Source organism: Prinia subflava, chromosome Z (assembly GCF_021018805.1).
Source record: "Prinia subflava isolate CZ2003 ecotype Zambia chromosome Z, Cam_Psub_1.2, whole genome shotgun sequence".
In the NCBI taxonomy this organism is placed as follows: Eukaryota; Metazoa; Chordata; class Aves; order Passeriformes; family Cisticolidae; genus Prinia; species Prinia subflava.
Window position 1 is genome coordinate 19371432 of NC_086283.1, and position 22042 is coordinate 19393473.

At 36.8% G+C, this 22042-nt stretch overlaps 1 protein-coding gene across 5 annotated transcripts in view; it reads right to left on the reverse strand.

Moving 5' to 3' along the window:
- LOC134564650 (protocadherin-11 X-linked-like) overlaps window positions 1-22042 on the reverse strand; it is a 438831-nt gene that overhangs the window by 392623 nt on the left and 24166 nt on the right. For 2 of the 5 annotated variants that reach the window (XM_063423635.1, XM_063423634.1), the window contains exon 1: window positions 1055-4331. In XM_063423635.1, coding sequence (XP_063279705.1) covers window positions 1055-1720 — 666 coding nt within the window. In that variant the 5' untranslated portion in view covers window positions 1721-4331. Of the gene's footprint in view, window positions 1-1054; window positions 4332-22042 lie in introns of those variants that run through there. The other 3 variants (XM_063423638.1, XM_063423636.1, XM_063423639.1) reach the window with 3 other exon arrangements.

Consider the following 22042-nt stretch of genomic DNA (forward strand, 5'->3'; position numbering starts at 1 on the left):
ATTACTTCAGGTTCCAAGCAATTTAAAAGCACTAAAAGAAGGCAGAGCTTTATTTTTATTAAATTGCTAGTAAGTACTGATATCAGTGAATATCAGCTATCCAGTCAATCAAGTAATATATTGGATAATATAATCTATATTCTTCTGACAGTAAGGAGGGTCAGATTGGTTGCTGAGCAGCCAAATCATAAAATAGTTCCCTATTCCAAATCAAAGAAAGTGAGGGCAATTTCAGCTTCGGCCCAACAGTTTCAGGGTAGGTTTCTTTCCTGTTCTTAAGTTTGTTTCAGTAAATTCAAACGAAAGCGATCATTTATTTAACAATCACACACTCTTGTTTAAAAACATCACGTTATGTTATTCTTCTGTTCCCTAATCTCAGTTCCCCTGTAACTTGCTAGAAGGAATATATGAAGTGAGAATATGAAATATCTGCTCAAGGTCACTGGCACTGTTCTCCTTCCATCCATGCACATCTTGGAACTGCTACAACCCAGATTTTAAAAAGTTGCTTTGACAAACAGACTCTTTCCCTCTGGAGTAGCTCATCAGTACACAGATGAGAATCACATCAACTTCTGGGCCAAGTTCTACTGTTCAAGTCCAACACTAGTGCAAGAGAGGCATTAAAAAAAAGTCTCCATAAAAATTGGACAGTACAAAATACTTCTGCACTTAGCATTGTTGTGTTAGTAGCAATAAGGACACATTTTTAATGGTCCAAGAAGATTGTCAGCCAAAGTGTACAAACACAGTGAATGCTAGTGGGGAGCTCACGGAGAGGTGGATGTTTCATCACACTGTTACACAGTTATATATATACATAAACAGCTTCCCACAGAGTGAGGGTAAGATGTACTGGAAGGCACTCAGGGCTACAGTCTCGCATTCTAACACGGACCTGCACTGTACTGCAACTGCAGTTCACAGCTTTGGGTTTCTGTTACTGAGTGCAGTACACAGCTTTGGGTTTCTGAAGGGTTGGTGAGGACTGGCAGCACTTGTGGGAGGACAACAACACAGACAGCAACAGGGAAAGATGAAAGAAACCCACCTTGAGGAGCTCATAATGCTGGATACCGTTCACGCCGATGTCCGGGTCGATGGCAGATGGGACCGAGTAGCGGGAATTAATGGCTGTGTTCTCAGGGATAGAGATGTTAATAACCGTTGAGGGGAAAAGAGGGGCATTGTCATTTATATCCTCTATTAGGAATCTGATCTTGACCAGTCTGAATACCTCATCGGGCAGAACAGCCACCTCCACCTCGTAGAAGCAGCGGTTCTCGCTGAAGATGCCGGCGCACAGCTTCTCGCGGTCGATGCGGTTGGCAGCCGTGAAGATCTCCCCCGTGTTCTCCTCCACCCTCACCAGGGGCACATCCCCAGTCTTGTACACGAGCTTGAACTGCAGCGGGGAGGACAGGGGCACGTCTGGGTCCAGCGTTAGGTTGAGATCCTTGAGCAGATTGCCAATGAGGACATTTTCAGGCAGTTCTTCCCGCACGGTGTAATTCTTCTCCTGTGCGCCAGATTGGAACACAATGCAGGCCAACAAGACTGCCAAGAGGTAGGTTCCAGACAGTAAGTCCATCTCCAGAATGACTAATGGGTATTCGTGTAGAACGCCAGGAGTAGCTGGGAAAGGAGAAAAGGAAAATCCTTTAAATGTCACAAAATACTGTGTTCCTAAAGTGTAAGAGACACTAAAGGAGAACATTTCCCACAACAACAGCAACAAGAACTGTTTGAAAACCTCATTAAAAAAGTAACATTTTACTTAATCCTTCCTAAAAAATCCTTCCTTCCACAACTTTTTACTTGAAAGTCTTAACTAAATACTGAGGTAAGAATTTTAGGGCTGGATCCTGTTGAATGAAGAAATAAGTACAGGAATCCCCTATTTCCAGCATGAGATTTTCATGAGATTTTCATGAGATTTTCCTTTGCGCCTTAGGAAAATCTCTTCCTTCGATCTCTCTACCACATTGTCCTTTTTTTTTTTTTTTTTTTTTTTTTTTTTTTTTTTTTTTTTTTTTTTTGTGTGTGTTTTGTTGTTGTTGTTGTTTCCTAAGAAAAAAGTAGGCAAGAAGTTTGCAAGCAACCATCTGCTGAGAACCAGATCTTTTTATACCTCTTGCTTAAACATGGGTCTAGAAGAACACTTGTCTTAATTCTCCCCCCAGGTTTTGCACTGACAAAATTATGTAATGTTTGTTAACAACAACAAAGAAATCTGGATATTTTTAATTCAGGAACCTAAACTGGCAAGAAAATGTTATTATCTAAATGCAGTCTGGTGAACTTCAGCCAACGATGTGTGGAAACCAGCCTAGTGAACTTAAAGAAATTTCACATAATTTTATATTTGGTGATGCCTGTTCATAGTACCCTGGAACACCAATACCTTTAAAGGGAGATACACACTTGTTCTGCACAGAGGAAAAAATCTGTGCTTTCCAAGCTGGTTTCTGAATAACAATATATTCCCTTCTTGAGGTTGTTAACAACCTCAAGAGAGATGCAAGAGGAAGACTCACAGGTACACACAGATATCTGTGTAGCTGCATACAGCGTTCAGCCAAGAATTTTTAAGAGATAAATCACTCTCTTGAATTCCATGCATAGAATATTTGCCTAATCTTTACATAATTTGGCCATTCCAGAATTTAGGATCCGCTAGGATAGCATTTCTCTAAGGTAAATGTTCAAGTGTTCTATGTAAAGTGATTTTTCTCGTAAATGAAATCTTAGCTCCCATCAGGTTAGTATCTGTTTCAAATATATCTGTGCTAACACACCTACATTCTTTTCACTGTGCAGCAAAAAGTGCAATTTTGTTTCCTGTCTCTTCTCATTTTATTTTCCCTGTCATAGCATAGATTGATTTACTTCTGCGGATCAAGTTGCAGTGGTTGAAGAAATTACTGATGCCAGTAATTGCCTTCACCCCCTAGTTACTGCCTTTCAGCAGTGCCACTTGCAGGGTAATTTAGACTAAATCCTTTGATTTTTCAGTGAAACAGATTAGGAACAATTAATATTGCTATTCCATTTAAACACTGCAGACTGCTTTGGGTTGGAAACAAGTGACAGATAAAAGAACATTCCAACTCGATCTGCAGGGTCGATCCCCACATCAGCAGCACTTAACTGGACAGCATTTTCTGGCTTCATGATTATACAAAAGGATAAAATGATTCAGTTTTCATGGTTATACGTTAAATAGAAGCCCAATGCTGCAAGTCTCCTCTTACAGAAAAAGCTTTGCTCCCTGCGTAATTCAGTGAACCTGGAGGGAATTCTAACATGGGGGAGAAGAGTGTGGCATTTCAGGAATTCCCCGATTTGTCACTGGAATTCAGGGATTAACAACACCCAAAGCAGCAGCACCAACCAGGTGTCCAGAGTGAAGCAATAGTGTAGGACCAACAGCATTTTATAAAACAGTGTAATATGACATTCTAAATAGGCAAATAAGTCATCAGCAGCTCCTGATGATCATTACAGTAACATCATGGTGGCAGTGTGAGCCTAATGAATGACTTTGTGATAGTGTACAAGTTTATTAGTTTGGTTGTTATAATTTTATTTATTAATTATCCTATATCTCTTTAAATGCAGCTCCAGCAATTGTCACCCCACTGAAGTAATTGCCCACATACATTTGACCTGCAGAGAGCCCTAATTTCAGGAAAGCACAACTTTGTATCCATTACTACTGAAAAAAAATATATTTACATTGTTTCCTATGGAAAACACAAATAAAAATGCATGACTTACAGTGAAAAGCTGATACCTAAAATGCTGCCTTAAAAAATAATAAAAAAGAAAAATCAGAATGGTTCCATGTTTTTTGCATACTAGAAGGAACTATTTTGCCACTTCTTCCTCTCTATTGCAAATTAAAATGAAAAATAATACAACAGGGGTAAAAAAAAAAACCCTTCAAATCCTGATGTTTATAGAATAATATCTTAAATTTACATTTCTGAGAGGAGGAAACGAAAGAAAAAAAAGCCAACACTAGCCATAAATAAAAACCGAATTCTAGCCCTTATCTGAAATTGTTCTATGGCAATACTGATGCAAGTATTGATTATAAATGATAATGATATAAAAATATTGTATAAACAGGTATAGAATTCTTCCAAATAAATACATAATACATTAAAATAATGACTTTTTTTTTTAAACAAAGCAATATGAAGATGAATACATAAATGCAACAATCTAAAGAATTTATCAGCAATATTCCTGAATCAGTTCTGGAAGTTAAGATCGTACCAGGAGATACTTTATATTCAAACTAAATTATAAGGTTTTAACCCAAGTTTCATCTGCAGCGGAGTTTCCAGGGATTATAAAAGAACAACAGCAGGACTCAAAAGAGTTCTGTAAGGAAAACTGCAGGGTGGTACTTGGTATTACGTTATTATGCATATTTTTACTTACTTTAAACCAAGTTTGAACCACTCCATTGAAATTCTTTTTGTGTCATAGTAAAGAAAATACTTTAAAGCATGAAAAAACAGCAGAGCACACTTGTAAACCATGTTAGATAAACACTAACATGACTTTTTGTGGTGTCTTTTGCTGTCACAAACTCTCCTGAGTGACTAAAGGGTATAGACATGTAATACAGTGTAAGTTTAGCAGGAGAAAACAACCAACAATGGTTTACAATGTTTGAACTTCTGTATAATACACTATTTTTTAAAAATTGTCTCTTTTCTTTCAAAATAACTCTAGTAACAGTCTTGAAGCTCTGTTCCAGAGCTGTAGGCCTTTAAGGAGGAAAAAATCCCAAAGTGACACAATTTTGCTGCTTGGATAAGAGTAGAATATCTTATGTCGTGAGGAAACTGTTGTTCTTCCAGAATCCTATTTATAAAGTCATAGCTGTACGTTGCCTGTCATTTGTGCCATAGCACTGATAGGGATACTATGGCAACAGCAATGCAAGGAACAGGAGCAAGAGGCACTTTCTAGCAAGCAAAGGCATTTATGAAATCTGAGTGTTCCAGCATGGAACACTGAGGCAACACAAAAGTACAGAAGGCTGAATAGAGCAGCCCAAGTCTGAAGGACCTTTCACAGGTTCCAGCACTCGCTCATGCTTTTAAGGCAGTTAAAAAAAAAAAAAAAAAAAAAAAAAAAAAAAAAAGAAAAGAAGAACAAATCAAATTGTTTAACAGAAGGTGACCATGAAGCTTGCCAAGCCATTTTCCCAGCTTTCAAGAGAATGCATTGCTGTCTGTGCTGTTGACTTCCCAACTAGGAAGGCAAATGGCCCAGATGGACAAGATGGAGGGGAGGAGAGGAAAAAGACGTTTCAACTTGCTTTTCTTCATCTGACTGTCTGTGCACTCAAATATACCTGCCTTTTCTCCAAAACATCAAATATTAATGGTGTCATTTAAATATTAGCACCATTTGTTATCATCTTCAAATAGCAGCTGTCAAATCACACCTAGAAAGAGAGAATATAAAAACTGTAACCAACTAATGGAGCAGGATGTGAAGGTAGAAAAGCCAAACCTGTTCTTTATACACAAGGCTCCATCTGGTCCCACCTGAGTGAGAATTCCTTTACCTTTTTACAGAAGTTGTTATACCTTCCTTAAGAGGATCTCAGAAAAGTAGTAAAGGAGGTAGAAGAGTTCAGGTGTCCATGTCAGATTAGAGAAAAACAGTTCTTGATACTTGGATTCAGATTTGAATTACAGTAGAACAAACAAGCTGTGATAATATTTTGTAACTGCTATATCAAGTTCAAAGAAAAAGGTATCATATTTCCAAAAATTAGGATTATTGAAGTTCAAAGCTACATCAATATCCAATTATTAAAATCATAGTAGAGAAGAAATCCTGAAAATATCACTCCCATTCTTATCTTTATATTCCTGAACCTATTTTAATTACTTGGACAAATTTAGCTAGCACACGACACTTTTTCAATATCATATCCTTTTCATTTGCTGCTAATCCACCATGGGCTCCTTTAACAGGAGTATTTAAATCCCTGTATTAAAATGGTGTTTCTCAGAGCAAAAGATCCCCATGATACAGCTCCATCTGTCAGTCAATACCACGATTATTACGTTATTTCACTGACGAGTGAGCTATTTGTAATTCTTCCACTTCACTGGGGCTCCCTCCAAAGTGTCCACTGACAATTAGGCAGCTCTGCACAGGTTCTGAATTCTTGCACCATGCTGATATGGATTTTAGCTTTATCCCAAAGTGGGAACGTTTTGATGCTGTAAGTTTTTAGTGTTTGTGGTTTTGGCTGTTGGATTGTGGTGTGGTGTTTTTCTGGATTTGGGTTGGTGGGTCTTTTGTTTTGGTTTGGGTTTTTTTGTTTGTTTGTTTGTTTTGGGGTTTTTTTTGTTGTTGTTGTTGTTGGTTTGTTTTGTTTTGTTTTTTGTTGGTGATTTTTTGGGGGTTTTTTGGGGGCTTTTTTGGGTTTTTTGGGGGTTTGCTTGTTTTTTTGGTTTTTTGGCGGGTTTTTTTGCTTGCCATAAGCCACTGGCCTGGCTGCACACAGCAAGGTCTCCCCTCTGTCACCACCCTATCCAGGTGTCATTTGAGGAACTGGCTGGGTTTGGTGGGACTGATTTTTAAAAAGGTACAGAAATTACAGGTATTTTACAGGTTTTGATGACAATAAGAAACACCACAAAGCTGTTGCCTGACAGAAATTCCCCCTCATTTTTTTTTAAGGTACAAATGCCACCAACCCATCTCAACTCACTGTCATGCTCCATGGTGTTTCAAACACAAATTATTTGCAGCCATCAATATTTATCCACAGGATCCACTCCCTACACAGGATATTTCATTATCATATTCAAAGAAAAAGACCTACCTCAAAGAGAAACAGACAATTTGTTATATTATCAGGGCTTTCAAATTCATTCCCTCATATGATTTTACTCTAAATCCACTAAGGGACTGATTCATTCTTTGATCTATTTTTTATGAGCTTGATGGTGCTGACTTCAATGAGGTTTCTTTAATTTGATTTTTCTTCAGTGATGAACAAAATGAAACTGGAAATTCTTATCACCAGGAGAAAACATCACCCCACATCCATTTAAGTCAACAAAAGAATTAAGTGAGAGGCACAGCTTGCTTACAGTTGCATGCTTTCCTGATTCAGGGTCTTTTTAAAAATAGAGTATTTTTAGTCTTTTTTATTATTTGTCCATCACAGGGGGTAAGAAATGCTCTTCACTTGAGGAAATAAAACGTTAATGACCAAAACACAGGTTCTTCAAGCTACATGAAGAAGCAGCCAAGGTGTGGAAAACAAGCAACTGATAAATTCTTAGATGGAATTCTTTATTCCTGGTAGTAATCTGCTAATAATAGGAAGACTGTTGATTAAAACTTGTATCAAAATGCTGGAAACAGTGAACAGAATTATAAATACACAACAAGCAGTGAGCATGCTGAACAAATTAAACTCAATCACACTGATATACAGCATAAGGAATAATTTATTTTAATTGTTGAAAATTAATCCCTTTTAAAGCTGAAGTCCTTTTTTTTTTACTAGAAGAGTAAGTACAGTACAGTCCACATTTGGGAAAATGCATGTAGCAGCCACCCAGGAAATACTTTAAAAATATCATGTCACTTATTTCAGAGACCTCTGAGAATATGCAGTGTCAAATTTATTTATATACCAGTGACACCAGGAAATGGTCCTGCTTATAGTAGTGGAACATTTTTGCATTGGAACTGCATAAAAACCAAAAGCTAAGAACAGAAATCTTGGAAAAAAAGCTGAAGATCTCTCTCTGATGGCTATTTTCATTTTCTTAGAAAGAAAAAGTGGGGCCTGAACAAATACAAAAATAAAATAAAAGAAGAGTAAAAAACACCCAAGAAACCAAACCAAACCCAGCACCAAAAACCCCTACAAAGCTGCAGACCATTACAACTCCAAAGTGAACACAACACTGCTCTGCAAATTCAAATATATATTCACTATAATTCAATTACTGACTTCTAAAAACTTTACAAAAAATCAACTTGTTAATGGTATGATTCATATGTCATTTTCTTTGCATTTTATTTGTATGTTTGTACTACATGAATACAGTTTACCAATAAAGTGGAAATTGCTCTGGTTTTGGTACTTGAAAACCTGTTCATGCCTCAAATCTGAAAATTAAATCTCTGCTAAAACAAACAAAAGGTAAATCATCTGTGAACCACTGGCAAGAGAATATGGGACCACAATAAGAAACTCTGTGGAACCACATATGTGGCTGTTGGATGCACTCCAACATAAAACATATTTTTATTTGTTTAAAAATGGAAGTCAATCTGATTTCAGTCATTTGTGTCAAATCTTATGCAATGGCAATTGTCAAGATCACCTGTTTCATACATAATGCATTTTGCTTTACTGCCTCACTGCCAGTTAATAATTTTCATTTCTCACAGGTAAAATCCACATTTCAGAGCGTCTACTGAACAGTTCCAATAGTAGTGAATCAGGGCAGGGATGATATTGGTAGTATTGTGTTATACTGTCCTGCTTATTCCAAACACAATTCTGCCAAGAGCCCAGGCACATGCATTCCATGAATTCCAGAGGAGCAGGAATCAGTCACCTTCTTCCAACCCCTTGAGCTCCACACACAGAGGAAACCATAGTAATTTACTTCTCATTTAACCATTTGTGAGAGCAGAAAGCACTGTTCCCAAAATATCTAAAAAGAAACACAAAAACTATTTATATTGCTATTTTTCTTTTTTAAAAAAGTCATGGCCCACAGGGGAAAAAAAAGTATTCTATTTATATTTGTCATTCTTAAATATATCTGGATATCTGGAATTTTCCACTAGTTGCACCAATTTCTGAAGGAGAAAAAAGTTCTACTGGGTGCCAGATTACATATATTGGACTCCAAAAGGATATCAAAACTTTGCTGTTTTCATCAGTTTCTCTTTGCCTTAGCAGAACATACCCAAAAAAATAAAATCAGGTTTTTTATCCAGTAGCAGAAGAGCTGATCTTTTTCATATGGGATTTTTTTGTTCTTCTTAAAGATATCTTGAATGCAAATTAGAATCAAACTGTAAGGTACTAGTCAAGAGTTTAAAGTATCAAATACACCATAAATTGCGTATTCTATACCTTACATCTATCTCACCAATTAAGAGCCTAATTACCACGCCTGCCCAAAGCTGTCACAGGCAACATATGGATACCATACATGAGAATACATCTTTATAAATCATAAACTCTGGAAGCTCCAAGAGTACCATGAACTTGAGTACTAATTGCACATCTTGGAAGGAAGTTTCTTATCATTTATGGATGGGCCCCTGAGCAGAGAAGCAATCAACACATTTTTTAGATAACTGGCCCTATCTAAACATACCACATGAATAAAACATGGCACTGTGCAATAGAAAACTCCTAAGAGGAGGTGACTGGAGAGGAAGGCTTTTCCAAGGACAGAACAATATAAGAATTTGGGTTTTATGTCAGAGGTTTGGGTTATATCAGAAGACCAACCAAAAGCAGATGATGTACAAATTCCTCTCCCCTTCCTGACCTGGGGCAGGGTGGTTCTTGATCAGGGCATTCTCACTTCCTCCATGACCCTCAGAAAGTTCCTAGGAAAACCATTTATTTTTTGTTCCATGAACACAAAGACAAATCATCATCTTTAGCCATGGAAGCCTTGTGATGGGAATTACTGCCTGCCTCAGCTGGTGGTCTGACAACAAAATAACAATAAACACTTTTTTAAATAATAAAAATTCTTCTTCAGTTTTATAGTTTACATTCATAAAAATGTAAAGTCTTTTCCTCTGTTATCTTAAAAGCAAAATGACACCGGAATCATTCCACTGTTCTGGTGAATGCCTCCCATCCTGACAGATCCCCAAACTGCTGCAGAGACTGCAAACACATGGACTGCTTCTCAAAGCAAATTCTGTGCCAGAGAGAATTCTGCACTGACGTGACTGGGGAAAGGGGATTGAAAACTAAATCATCCCATGGAGATGATAGAGCTTTTGCTTTAGGAAACAGCAGCTAGCAAAAAAACAGTCAAACTACTTCTACAAAAAACTACTCAGCAAGAAGAGTCACAACATCGGGTATAACAGAATTATAAGGATAGTTTAAAATCTGTTACAGCAACTTGATGTGCATGGCCTGATACTTTAAATTTTGTTTTACCTGTGTAGTAAATATGGTTTAAGAAGTGGAAGTTCTGGTCAACAATTAAATTGATTCAAAGCCCACTGAAACCAGTGGTATCCTCTCTAGGTTTTACAAAGTTTGCTGGAATTATAGTTCTGGAAATAAAATTCCTTAACTCAAGCAAAAAGTTAAGTTGCCAACACACCTCAACAAGAGAGCTTTATTAAATATTTGGATAAACTGTTATGTGTCAGCATTAAATGTTTAATTTTAGATTGTATTACAAAGGTCAGGCCATGCTCTTGAAGCTTGTCGTGGTAAAGCTGTTGCTTAACAAGCTCAGAAAACCTGATTTGTAACATTTTGCTCAGAGCCATAAAGTTCATAAAGACACTGCAGCTCTTTCATAAACCATACTCAAATAGTGGGAAACGCAAGGTGGACAAAGCAGTAAGCTTCTACAAGGTGGACAAAACATTTCTGGCTGGAAATATGCATTTCCATTGACTCGGTGGGGCCAGCTTACTATCAGTGACCTCCAGACACTAGTGATGTGCAGAGACCCAGGCTTGTAATGGAAAAGAGAGAAATCTGGAATATTTCAGATGCTATTTCCCTATAAACTGTTACTTATCAGGGGTGAGGCCACCTTTATTGCCTTCCTCTACACCCATTCATTCCCCTTCTTCTGATACAGTGCAACAGTGTAAATAGCTTCAAAAGGTACAACTAATAATGACAGCAGTGTGCATCCATATATCAAAGTCCTGTAGGTCACCATGCTCATGGAAAAACTTTTAAAAGTCCTATCAAAGCACATTTTCCCACCTAATAGCATGAAGCCTTGATGCATTCTATCATTACTGGTACACTATGCAGAACATTCTTTAAGAAAATCATATATTAGTTCTTGAAAGCAGAAATCACATGAGAAATTTAAAGGAGTAGTGTAAATGATGATTCAAGTTTCAAATAGACATATATCCTTCTTCCTCTCTTTTGTGTAAAAGTCATGTTCCTACTCCACAAACCCAAGTGAGAAAAAAAATTTTGCTATAACTATAAATGGAGTGGCTTTTCCACTAGATAACAGCTTATGACTTAGTCAAAAAAAGGTACAAAAAACACCACAAAAGAAAAACTAATCTATTAGCTGAAAAAATTACAACCTAGAGGATTTTTAATAACATGAGGTTGTACAAAATACTGTCTCCTTTGTAAGTTTTATCATGGTTTACATTTTGGTTACTTTGCCTGTTTCAAGAAACTAAAAGTGACCAAAGAGATTTTGATTATTTCTGGAAATTAGATATTTATATTAGGGTTGTAATAGAAATGTCATGCAAACACAACTAATAGACTGTTCCTTTACATCAGCTAATTATGCCTCCAAATCCAAGACCTGCCAAGAAAATTGATGTTTTCCTTTCTATGCAGAGGTTGTTTTGAACTCTTAAACAAGATCAACACAAGTGACACAAGGACATAATTATATGTTGCTTCACAAGATGGAAGAACAACAGTGACAAGATTAACTGCTCCATCAATTACTGGTATAAGGAGCAGAAATATTGATTTGTGATTAAATGAATAGAGAAAATAATAATATTTCAAATCTTTAACATCTGATGATGTGTCAGTCAGAAGTCCTAATGATTTCCAGTAAAATAAAAGCTCAGAACTTAATGACATTCACATCCTCGTTAAGAAAATTTGATGTTCTGTTACTAAGATTTGTTAGGATTGCAGTTGTGTGGAATATAAGCTATTTATTAAATGCACCACATCAAAATTCCCTAGGACAAAGTTCTATTCAGGTATAGAAACTGGAGTAGTTAAGGTGCTGTGATGTTGAAAAGTAGACAGAATTCCTGTTGCAACTTCATGGTGCTGGTCCCATGTATACACAAAATTATAAGATACACTGATTTTTTTTTTTCAAATATACCAGTACATAAAGAGTTTGCAGATCTGTTTTCCTAATAAAATTCTGCTGTGTTTGATGTGATGCAGTACATCACACCTATTTTCTGATATCCAGGCATGATATCCCTATAGGCAGTATGACGCAGTGATATTCCTCTATGCATCAGTAATTTGTTCACTGCTTCTCCTACAAGCTTTAGTGACAGGACATTTGTGTGTGTGTGAGCCACATATCACAGATTTTTTGTCTCTTTGGCAGAGTTTGAGGAGGCACTTTATTTCTTGGTCCAGTGTGGATGGATGCTGCACTGCTTTAAATGGAGAATTGTCCTCTGTAACCTGAGGAATCCTGCCAAGTCTGCTTTCTTTGAAACCAATTCAAGAGATTCATGCTCAGACTTGGCTGAAGTGAGGAGGAATACACTTTTTGATCAAATCACAAAACAACAAGCTCTTATATTTCCTCTTCTATTGGGATGCAATATTTTCTTGGAGAAAAAAAACCCCAAAAGTTCTTGGAACACACCATATTCTACCATGCATTTGCTGGTGTGTTCTACCCTTACTCAGAATAAAGGACACAAATATCAGGTTGAAATATCTTTCCTGTCCTAGAATAATACAACTGATTACCTGAATTCATTGTTTAAATTAGTATGATTTCAGGAGAAATTGAAACATGTAATTACACAAGACACACAATGCCCTTTCCTGTACAATTAGAAATCAGTGCAAATAGGGCTTTTTCTTGTTTGTTCATTTATCTGGTTTAGAAGAGAGACATTAGGGGAATTCAGTTGAAAAACATGTGCAAGATAAATTTTCAAGCTGATGGCCACAACAGTGTTGTGTGGAATGGAGATTATGTTCATCCCTTTGTTCAGACACATTCTTCTCATGTGGCCTCTGCAGAACAGCAAAAATTTGCACCCTTCTTAACCATTAATATTCTAGAATTCTATCAATGGTAAATAAAATGATCTTTCCAGTCTCCCCTCTCATTAGTCGTGCATTTGACCTGAAATAAAGAAGCTCAATAATCACATTGAAATCGTTCTGTGGTTAATCACTTTAGCCATTCAATTCAACAGCAAAACTATTTCAACAAAGACTTGTTATTGAAATTATTATTTCATTACATTTTAAATAGATACCTTTTTTTTTTTAAACTTCAATATCTAAAGCTCAAACTGAGTGATCACCACACATCCACTGACACTAACAAGAGTCACACAACAACAAATGAAAAACCTCAAAATTGCTGAAAAACACAGTTTAATGTGGTTTGTAGCAGCATAGGACTCAGGTGGCAACACTGAAAGATCACAGGTCTTGTCCAGCCTTCTGTCACTCCAAACCAAACCAAATCAACAAGAAAAAGCCAGAGAGGTCTTGCCTTGTTTAATGCTCTTAATTCTGGTTTTCTGTACATGAGATTGAGTACAACTAGTTCCTGGAACACCAGTGTTATATTTGCCCTTAAGAAACTATAAATACTGACCCTTTTCATGTTTCTGGGCATAACACACCAAACCATCAGGTTGCTAAACCAAATGCTATATTATATTTCATTTACCAGCTTTTACCTTCCCTCAAAGGAACAAGGAGCTTATGATTTAGAGAATATAGAGAATATACATGTCAGTATCTCATCTTCAGTGGAAAACTTTGATCTTTTGTCTAAATATTGTCTGCAAGACAAGAACAAAATAATTGTGTGCTGAGTTGGTTTCAGGTAGGTTACAGTACCTACAGATTTCCACGTGTTTGGAGCTTTGCATCGGCAAGTTTAAATGCCTTAGCCTCTATTAGAAATTAAAAATGCATTTTTATTTACTCATTTTTCACGCAGTGCTTTTGCAAATTGTCTGCAGAAGGCTTCATTACGATGTTTTAGCAAGCAGGCCACCTAGTGCCTGACAATAACAAGTACTCTGCAACAACCTGAGGTGTTCACAAGGAGTAACACCACTTAACTCACCTGGACAGCAAAATCCTTTTGCCAAGCTAAACCTCTTCAAAAGTAATAGACAAGTCCCCCTTGCCTCCAAGCAGAATTGTGACAGTTTCCTTAACAATTTTAAACGTGGAATAGATACACATCTTTGTCATGTTAAGAAAATCACACTTACTTTCTCTGAGAATTCATTTTGCACGTAATCAAGGTACTTACAAGATTTCAATTATTGTAGCCTCTTGCTGAAAAAATAAATGCCAGTCCTTTTTTATGAAAAGGTTCTTCCCCCAAAGGGTAGTGGAACACTGCCCAGGCTCCCCATGAAATGGTCATGGCCCTGAGGCTGCCAGAGATCCAGGAGCATTTGGACCCCCTCTCCCAGTGGCACACAGGCTGGGACTGTTGGATGTCCAGGGCCAGGAGCTGGACTCAATGACCCTTGTGGGTCCCTTCCCACTCAACTTATCCTGTGATTCTATGATTTCCCATTATTCTCCAACACATGCAATTTTCAATTTAATAAAAAAATTAAGAATTATGTAATATTTTAATATTACATTAATGAATGGCACATGTGGCAGCACTGTTGCAAGAGCTATCTCCTCCCAATTCATTTGGGTCAGTATTTTAGAACCCAATTCGGTGTCTTTTAAGATTGTTGCCTAAGTTGCTATAAACATCAAGAGATACAGTGCCTATTAAGCTTTCTGTTTCATCTTGGCTATATACTGCTTCTCTCTACACTGGAATGAAAATTCAATAATCTCAAGAAGCAGGCAATATTCCTTTAAAGTAAAAAAGACTGCTTCTTTCTTTACTCAAACTTAAATTACTCTCAGTGCTTTCCTCAGTATAGTGAGATTTTAAGCCATGGAAAAGCTGTGTTCAAAGGTATCAGAAGATACTGGAATATTTTCTTATTCAGATTCTACAGACTAATTTTCAAATATCCTCATTTGACACGTGACCGTGAAAGTAAGTCAGATCACAAATAGTTTAGTCAGAATCAGTGGTTTGGTGCCCCTGAAATACAGTAGAATTTGGGCTCCCCCAGCACTGGGAAATGTGTATCCAATGCCGCATATCTCATCCGGTGCCCTGAAAGCTAAAGTTAAACATTTTTTTTTTCAAAAACCTATTTACTCTGGAAAGCATAATACTCCGAATCTCCTGGTTCAATTTATAAACTTATTTAGGATTTATGTGTCTACAGATATGTGTGTATACATACAGTGCTTATATGGAAAAGGAATGAGGAAAAGCATTCAGTGGAATAAACTTCTTTTGAGCATTAAAGCAAAATTTAATAGAACATGCCCACTATTTACAAAACTGCTCAAGGTAATATAGATTTTCTTGCCCCAAGACACTGAACTGTGTAGGCAACTATGACCACAAAACTGGCCAAAACTCTCCAACACCATTTACATTGCACTGCACTTCCTACTGATGAAATTTACTTTGATGGGCATTTATATTTACAAAACAAAGACCCAAACAAAAGTCCAGGCCAAGGTGTTGCATCTGTCTAGAACAGGAATTAAGTTCTGAATGTGTTTCAAAGACAACAATAAAATTCTCCTGTAGCATTTGGTGAGCTTTTTTGGAGTTTCACAGGAAGAAGGTCTTATCCTTTCTGAAATTATAGTTTTATTACCCATTTCTTGATATATATGAGTCAGGTATTAGAAGAACAAAGGATATTCATCCACACCCAGATAACCTTTCCTTTTGTGATCTGAAAGACATCGCACCTCCTCAAACATTAATAACAGGGGAAAAAAGTAAAAAACAAAATACAAACACAAATTAAGCAAATACTTAATCCCTGCCCCAAAGAATCTGATGACTGTGTGACAGAGCCAGGAATGTCTGGGATAATTTAAAAGAGAGTACATAAACAATATCATGACATGACTAGGAACCTCTCCCATGGTGGATTTTTAGTTGGATATGAATGTTATATATGAAATCAGTATTTATCAAAATAATCCATTCCAATACCAACATGCTGGAGTGAGAGAGCCTTCCCACTGTGGTCATGGGCTAAATTGGTCTCTCATGGGGACATCATAATATAAAGATTATAATATAGAATTAATTTTCGGGTTTGTTGGAGCTGCTGAAGCAGACAGAATTTTCATTTTTCCCAGTCTTGAAGAATTAATTATGAAGCAGGATGCAAAAAATGTGGAAATGCTGGCTGGAAGAACGGCTGCACCACCAATGCTGCTTGTCCTTTCCTGCCTAGCAGTTTTCCTTCTCTCGGAGTGACAACTGTAAATGAACTTAATCTAAGTACATGTTAGAGGACCTGTGCCTGGTTGTTGTCATCAGTGTGTAACATCCCCTGGGTGACAGGTTCTCTCACTCTGCTGAGTGCTCATGCATATTGACAAGGACGCTGCCTGCCAAAAATGACAATACAGAGCAGTATTCCTTTGGCTGTAACACGCCTTCTAGGCTGCTGCACAGTGCCACAGGACAGTCTGCTCACCCAGACTCTTCTGTGGTTCCTACAGCAGCTGCATTCTTCCATGTCCTTAAGATTCAGGATCCTTCCCTGGAAAACTAAATTTTTTCCCTAGTAGAGCTGAAAGGATTTAAAGAGAGCGAAGTCATGCATAACAAGGCATGTCCTATTACCAGACTAATCTATACGGCTCTGTCTTTATTCTCTCTATCCTCAGCATAAGTCCAGAGTAGAAATAGAAACAAAAGGGTTTGGTTTCCTCCCAGACTGCAGTAAGCTGGGGGGACAATGGAATTGGCTGCTGGAATTCCAACACTGGCATCTGCTCCAAGGCTGAGCAGCACAGGCTGCTGCCAGCTAGGGGGGAAGTGACAGAGGATCTATGGATCCCATCGAGTCCTGCAGCAAAACTGCCGTTATTTGCAAAGTGTTTAATCATTTATAATTCTTCTATTTGAGGAAATGGCCAATAGTATTAGCCATGCAAGCCTCTGTGGGCTAATGTAATTAGTCTTTCGCATTTTAAGACCAGATAGAATGGTATTAGAAAGAATGGAGGACTATTTTAATTGGATGATGGCAAAATCCCTCTAAGCACTATGGCTGTCTCCTGTTCTCAAAATCCTCTAAAAAGTTCATAGATTCCAATTGTTTTCTGCAGCAACAGTATTTCTATCTAAATTACATTAAATGTGTCAGCTCATTTCCAGAGCAAAAATGATAAAAGCACATTCAACTTCAGCAAAGCTGATCACTTTAAAGAAAAATATAAGATAATTAAAAGCTGTTACAACTGACAATACAACAGTGCAGCTTCAAAATTCTTCCCTAATTACAGCTGCTAACTTTTAATAGCAACTGTAACAGTGAGTCAGATTTGACATTACAATAGCATCCCAACCTCTTATTTGGGAGAAAGGCTCTTGAGGAAAATACAATTACAAGGTGAGCACATCCAGCCAAGACCATTGCAAGTTTTGAAAAGCCAGTGATTGCTTTCATTTTTAGTCTTGTTGAGAAACCTGGATTAGCTCCCCTTTGTTTGAATGCAGTCCTTTCAAAGGTCGAATGTAACCAAATGGAGCTGATTCCCAAAAAAAAACTTCAGGGGCCTTAAAGGGAATGGGCACTGCTCCTCAAAAAGATCTTCTTCTATAGGTAATTTCTGAGCCATGCATAGGGCTCACATAAATAGCTTTATACCATTCTTGTAAAGTATTTGTATGACAGGATAAAAGAAGGGTATTCTGGAGCACACTTTACTTCTGGGTTCTGTATTAATTAACCTTTTCTTAGTTTGATATTAATGTGTTAGAAAGGCAGAGAAATTCTGAAACTGATACAGCTGAAAGACAGTGGATGTTTTTGCCCTCCAAGAACATACTCTCTTCAGTGTCTTTAAGAAGGATTAGAAGAGGGATGAAAATTAGAGTCAGTTAGGCTTTTCCTGAGCTGTACAACAGGAGCTCCTGGTCTCCCAGTCAGCCTCAGTATTTGTCACCTTTAAACTTGTACAACTGGCATGTCTTTCTACAAAAGAAGGATAAAAAAGCAGAAAGGGCTGAATTCCTTATCAGCACAGACTGAGAAAATTCCCTTAAATGGACATTTTATCTAGAACCTGGGAAGTCTTTATAGTTCTATTCTTTATAATTTACCCAAAGTTTTAAAATTTTAGACTACACATCTCTATCCTGGTATTTATGGAGGGATGTGAACTGTATTTACATCTAAGTGCTTTTTGAAACCAAATCATATTGAGTGATTTTCACCCATCACTGAGAATTTGCTTATGTGAAGAAGTAGTTCCCTCAGCTTGTACTGGTGATGCAGTGCACAGAGAAAGCACAAAACATCTTATGAAAAGGAAAACACACAAAATTTAATCAGTGGTTGACTGCCCCGAAAAAATGACAAGAACATTTTAAGATCAATAAAGTATTAGAATAAAAACTGAATCAAATTCTTTTCCCAGATAGTCAGCGGTTTAGGTTTGTCAAATTAATGGGCAATTCTTTGTAGACTTCATGGCTTATCCTGTCAGTTCCTCACATTACGCAAAATTACTCTTAAATAATTCTTTCTGAGGAAGTCTTCTGGCTTAAAGCTAATGCCAACATTCAGGTATGGAAGATTAGTTTCCGTAGGGCTTGACCTGTGACACTTCCCAGCAGAAGGAAGGGGAGAGGAACATAATGCTGGGGGTTTCAATCTCCAAAGGATCTCCTGGTGTGTGGTACTGTATAATTCCCTTAGGAGTAATACACTGCTATTTTGAGAAAGTGGTTTTTTTCAGGCCTCACCTGGTTTTAAAAGTAATTGAAGAGGAACAATTCATCCCATTTAAAGTATCCCAAGAGTAGAAGTTAGTCGAAAAGAACTTCCAAGAGCAAATGAGGAATGATCTAAAAGAAAAACACCCCAGGGATAGTATCTCAGAAATTCTTTTTTTTTTTTTTTTTTTTTTTTAAATTACAGGTGCTCATAATTACTTGTAAGGGAGAAAACTAATTATGGCAGTCTTCAGGGAGCTTAAACACGGTAAATACTGAGAGAAAGCAAAGCAGCCTGGGCTTTTGAAAGTTATTTGTGTACGTTGCTTACACTTCCAGTCCTTGGTGGTATGCAAGCATCCGTCTTTTCTTTTCTTTTATCCTTTTCATTTTGTTGTTACACAGACATATTATTTATGTTAAATAATGAGAAATAAACTAAAGCTCTTTCTCAATTTCCTGCTTTTAAAAGTTTTGAAAGGTTTCCTTTTTGTACTCAGAGAATATTCCCATGTTCACTAAGTGAACACATGAAATCTCATGTATTTCAATAATATATTTAAGCCATGGTGAAAAAATGTTATTTTTCTTTTCATATGTACAAATGTATTATTGTACTGAGACAAAGAATAAATACTTAAATATTTTATATGTTATTGTGCAAAATTGCTGTTATGCCACCACGCACTCTACAATAACAGATATAAACATGGCTTAAAAGATCAAATGAAAACATTCAGAACAACTCAATGTGTTTTGAGTAAGGTTTGGCATATGCCCTAGCCATTGGTATCTTCTGTATATTGTGTATATAGTCATTCTTCAGACTCCAATTACAACCCCAAGGCAAATGTGTACAAGCACCAAGTGATGGATTCCTCTCTACATCACTTAAGTTGGCAAAATAAGGAACAGAGAAGAGAACAATCTGGTTTACTGTGTATTAGTTAGCTGATTATTACACCATATGTGGATTACTCAGTAAGTTCTAGAATTAAACACCATAAATTAGAATTAGTTATTCATTTTACAAAATAAACTATGGCTGCACTGTGCTTTGTCATATATAATCTCCACTTACATGTCAGACAGGATTCCATGAGCTTTAAAAATCTCCTCTTCCACTGACTTTATTAAAACAGAAAGGATATAAAAACTGAGTGAAAAACAATAAATATTTTTTTCCATATGGCCATCATTCTTCCAACCATCTTCCTGTTTAAATACAAAAATATTCTAAACCCAAAAATATTTTAAATACCAAAATGTTTTAAACCAAGCCAAATTCTATTACAGTAAAATCCAAAGAAAGCAAATAGCATAGAGATATAATTAATATAAAAGAACAGTACACCCATGTATTACATTATTTTGATCTGTGTTGACCTTCCATTGACTTGGACAAGACTTCCCTTGCCCCAGTTTGATTGGAGCCAATATTAATTTTGACATTGTAAAAGTTTCACTGTTACAGAATTTCAGGTCTCATGTCATAAAACATTTGCATCGCAAAAGATCTGTTGTTTAAAAGGCATAAATAGTCTCTAACATAGTGGCATTACAAATTTTGCCCCCTAAATGCTTTATTTGATGGCAGTGAGCAAGAATTCTTGCTGCACTCACTAGTCATGGACAGCATGTGTTTTATTTACATTAAAGTACAGCACCTGGGAAGTGAAATTGTGTGAGTGAACTTACAAAGGCCTTTTATCTTTATCAGCTTTTTACTTGGTATAGCAAATGAAGTGATCAGTTAGGTGTAATTCTAAGACTCTTTTTTGTACATTTCTTATCTAGATTGATCTCACTTTGTAACAAGCAGTCTCATTACCCATTCCTTCTAGATCTCACTGACAAATTCTTAAATGATTACTCAGTAATTAATTAACAAAAAGTACCTACACCTTTCTGAATTTGGCAAATATCTCTAGTTAAAAGAGTATGCTAATTAAGAGATACTCATATATTATTTGTTGAGTTATTGCACTCTAGAAGTCCAGTTATAGGTAAAAAACATAATGATATATGTGATTATTCAGATATTGAAGATATTTTCAGCATACTTATTTTTATTGTGATATCCTCAGTTTCTTTGAAAAAAGAAGTCTCTGCAAGAAGCTGAGTTCAGGCCCTGGAATTTCTGAGGACAGACTTCAGCTTAGGAAAGGATTTTTTCAGGTGGGTGAGATCCTGTGTGAGGAACTCTGAAAAGAAAAGAATCTCAAGAGACTTGGAAGCCCTGCTAGGGCAATCTTCTGCAAACACAACACTCTATGCCCAGGAAAATCAGCAGAAATACCAGGAGACCTTGGTTTCACAGGGAACTCACTACTGAGCTCATCCATACACAGGACATGAAAGTGAAGAAAGACAAGAGAAACTAAACTTTGCCTCAGTCTTTTAAAGAAAAATGTTTGAGTCTAAAGGCAAGGTTCAAGGAGGGAAGGAACTACCAACAGAGAAAACATCCCAGGAGGGAAAAGCTAGACTCTTACAGAGGTGCACATGAGAGAAAAAGGGACAGCCTCAAAAACTGTAACGAGGAAGGCTCTGCCTGCATATTATGGCCAAAAACCATCAGTTGGGATAATTAAGCCTTGAAGCAGGCTTTGTGCAGTTTAGATTAGGACCTAACTGGACAAAGCCTGAAGCAATCAGATCTGAATTCACTCCTGACATTGCTCTGAGCACACAGAGATCTGGACTAGAAACTCCCAAGGTTCCTTCCTATGTGAATTATTCTATGACTTCATAAAAATTTAATCACAAGAATAAAACACAGGTGTAAGTATGAGCTTGATTTGTGGAACACAGTACTTGTATTTCTTTAATCTTATGCCAGGGCAAAGGCAGGAGAAAACCTTCACAGCAATTACATTTGTGTCAGGTCAAAAAGTCAGTGTCAGTTTTTTAGTATGAGCCAAAGATTACCAAAGACAAAAACTTGATGAGCATTTGCATAATTGAAAAGGCAAAAATTGCTCCTCAGAACTACTTTAAGTAATTCTTTTGCAGTACCGGGCTTCATGTACATGTTTTTTCTTTCCTGCTAAAGAAAATCATTTGAACCATGAAAACAGGTTCACCTTTAATCCCAAATACTCTTTCAATGGAAGAAAATAAGTAAGAAACTACATTGAATGCATTATAGATTCACTATAACTAAAACTAGTCAGCATCCTTTGAAAACAGGAAAAAATCCTAGAAAATTGGGGAGGGGAAGTTTCTCTCATGAT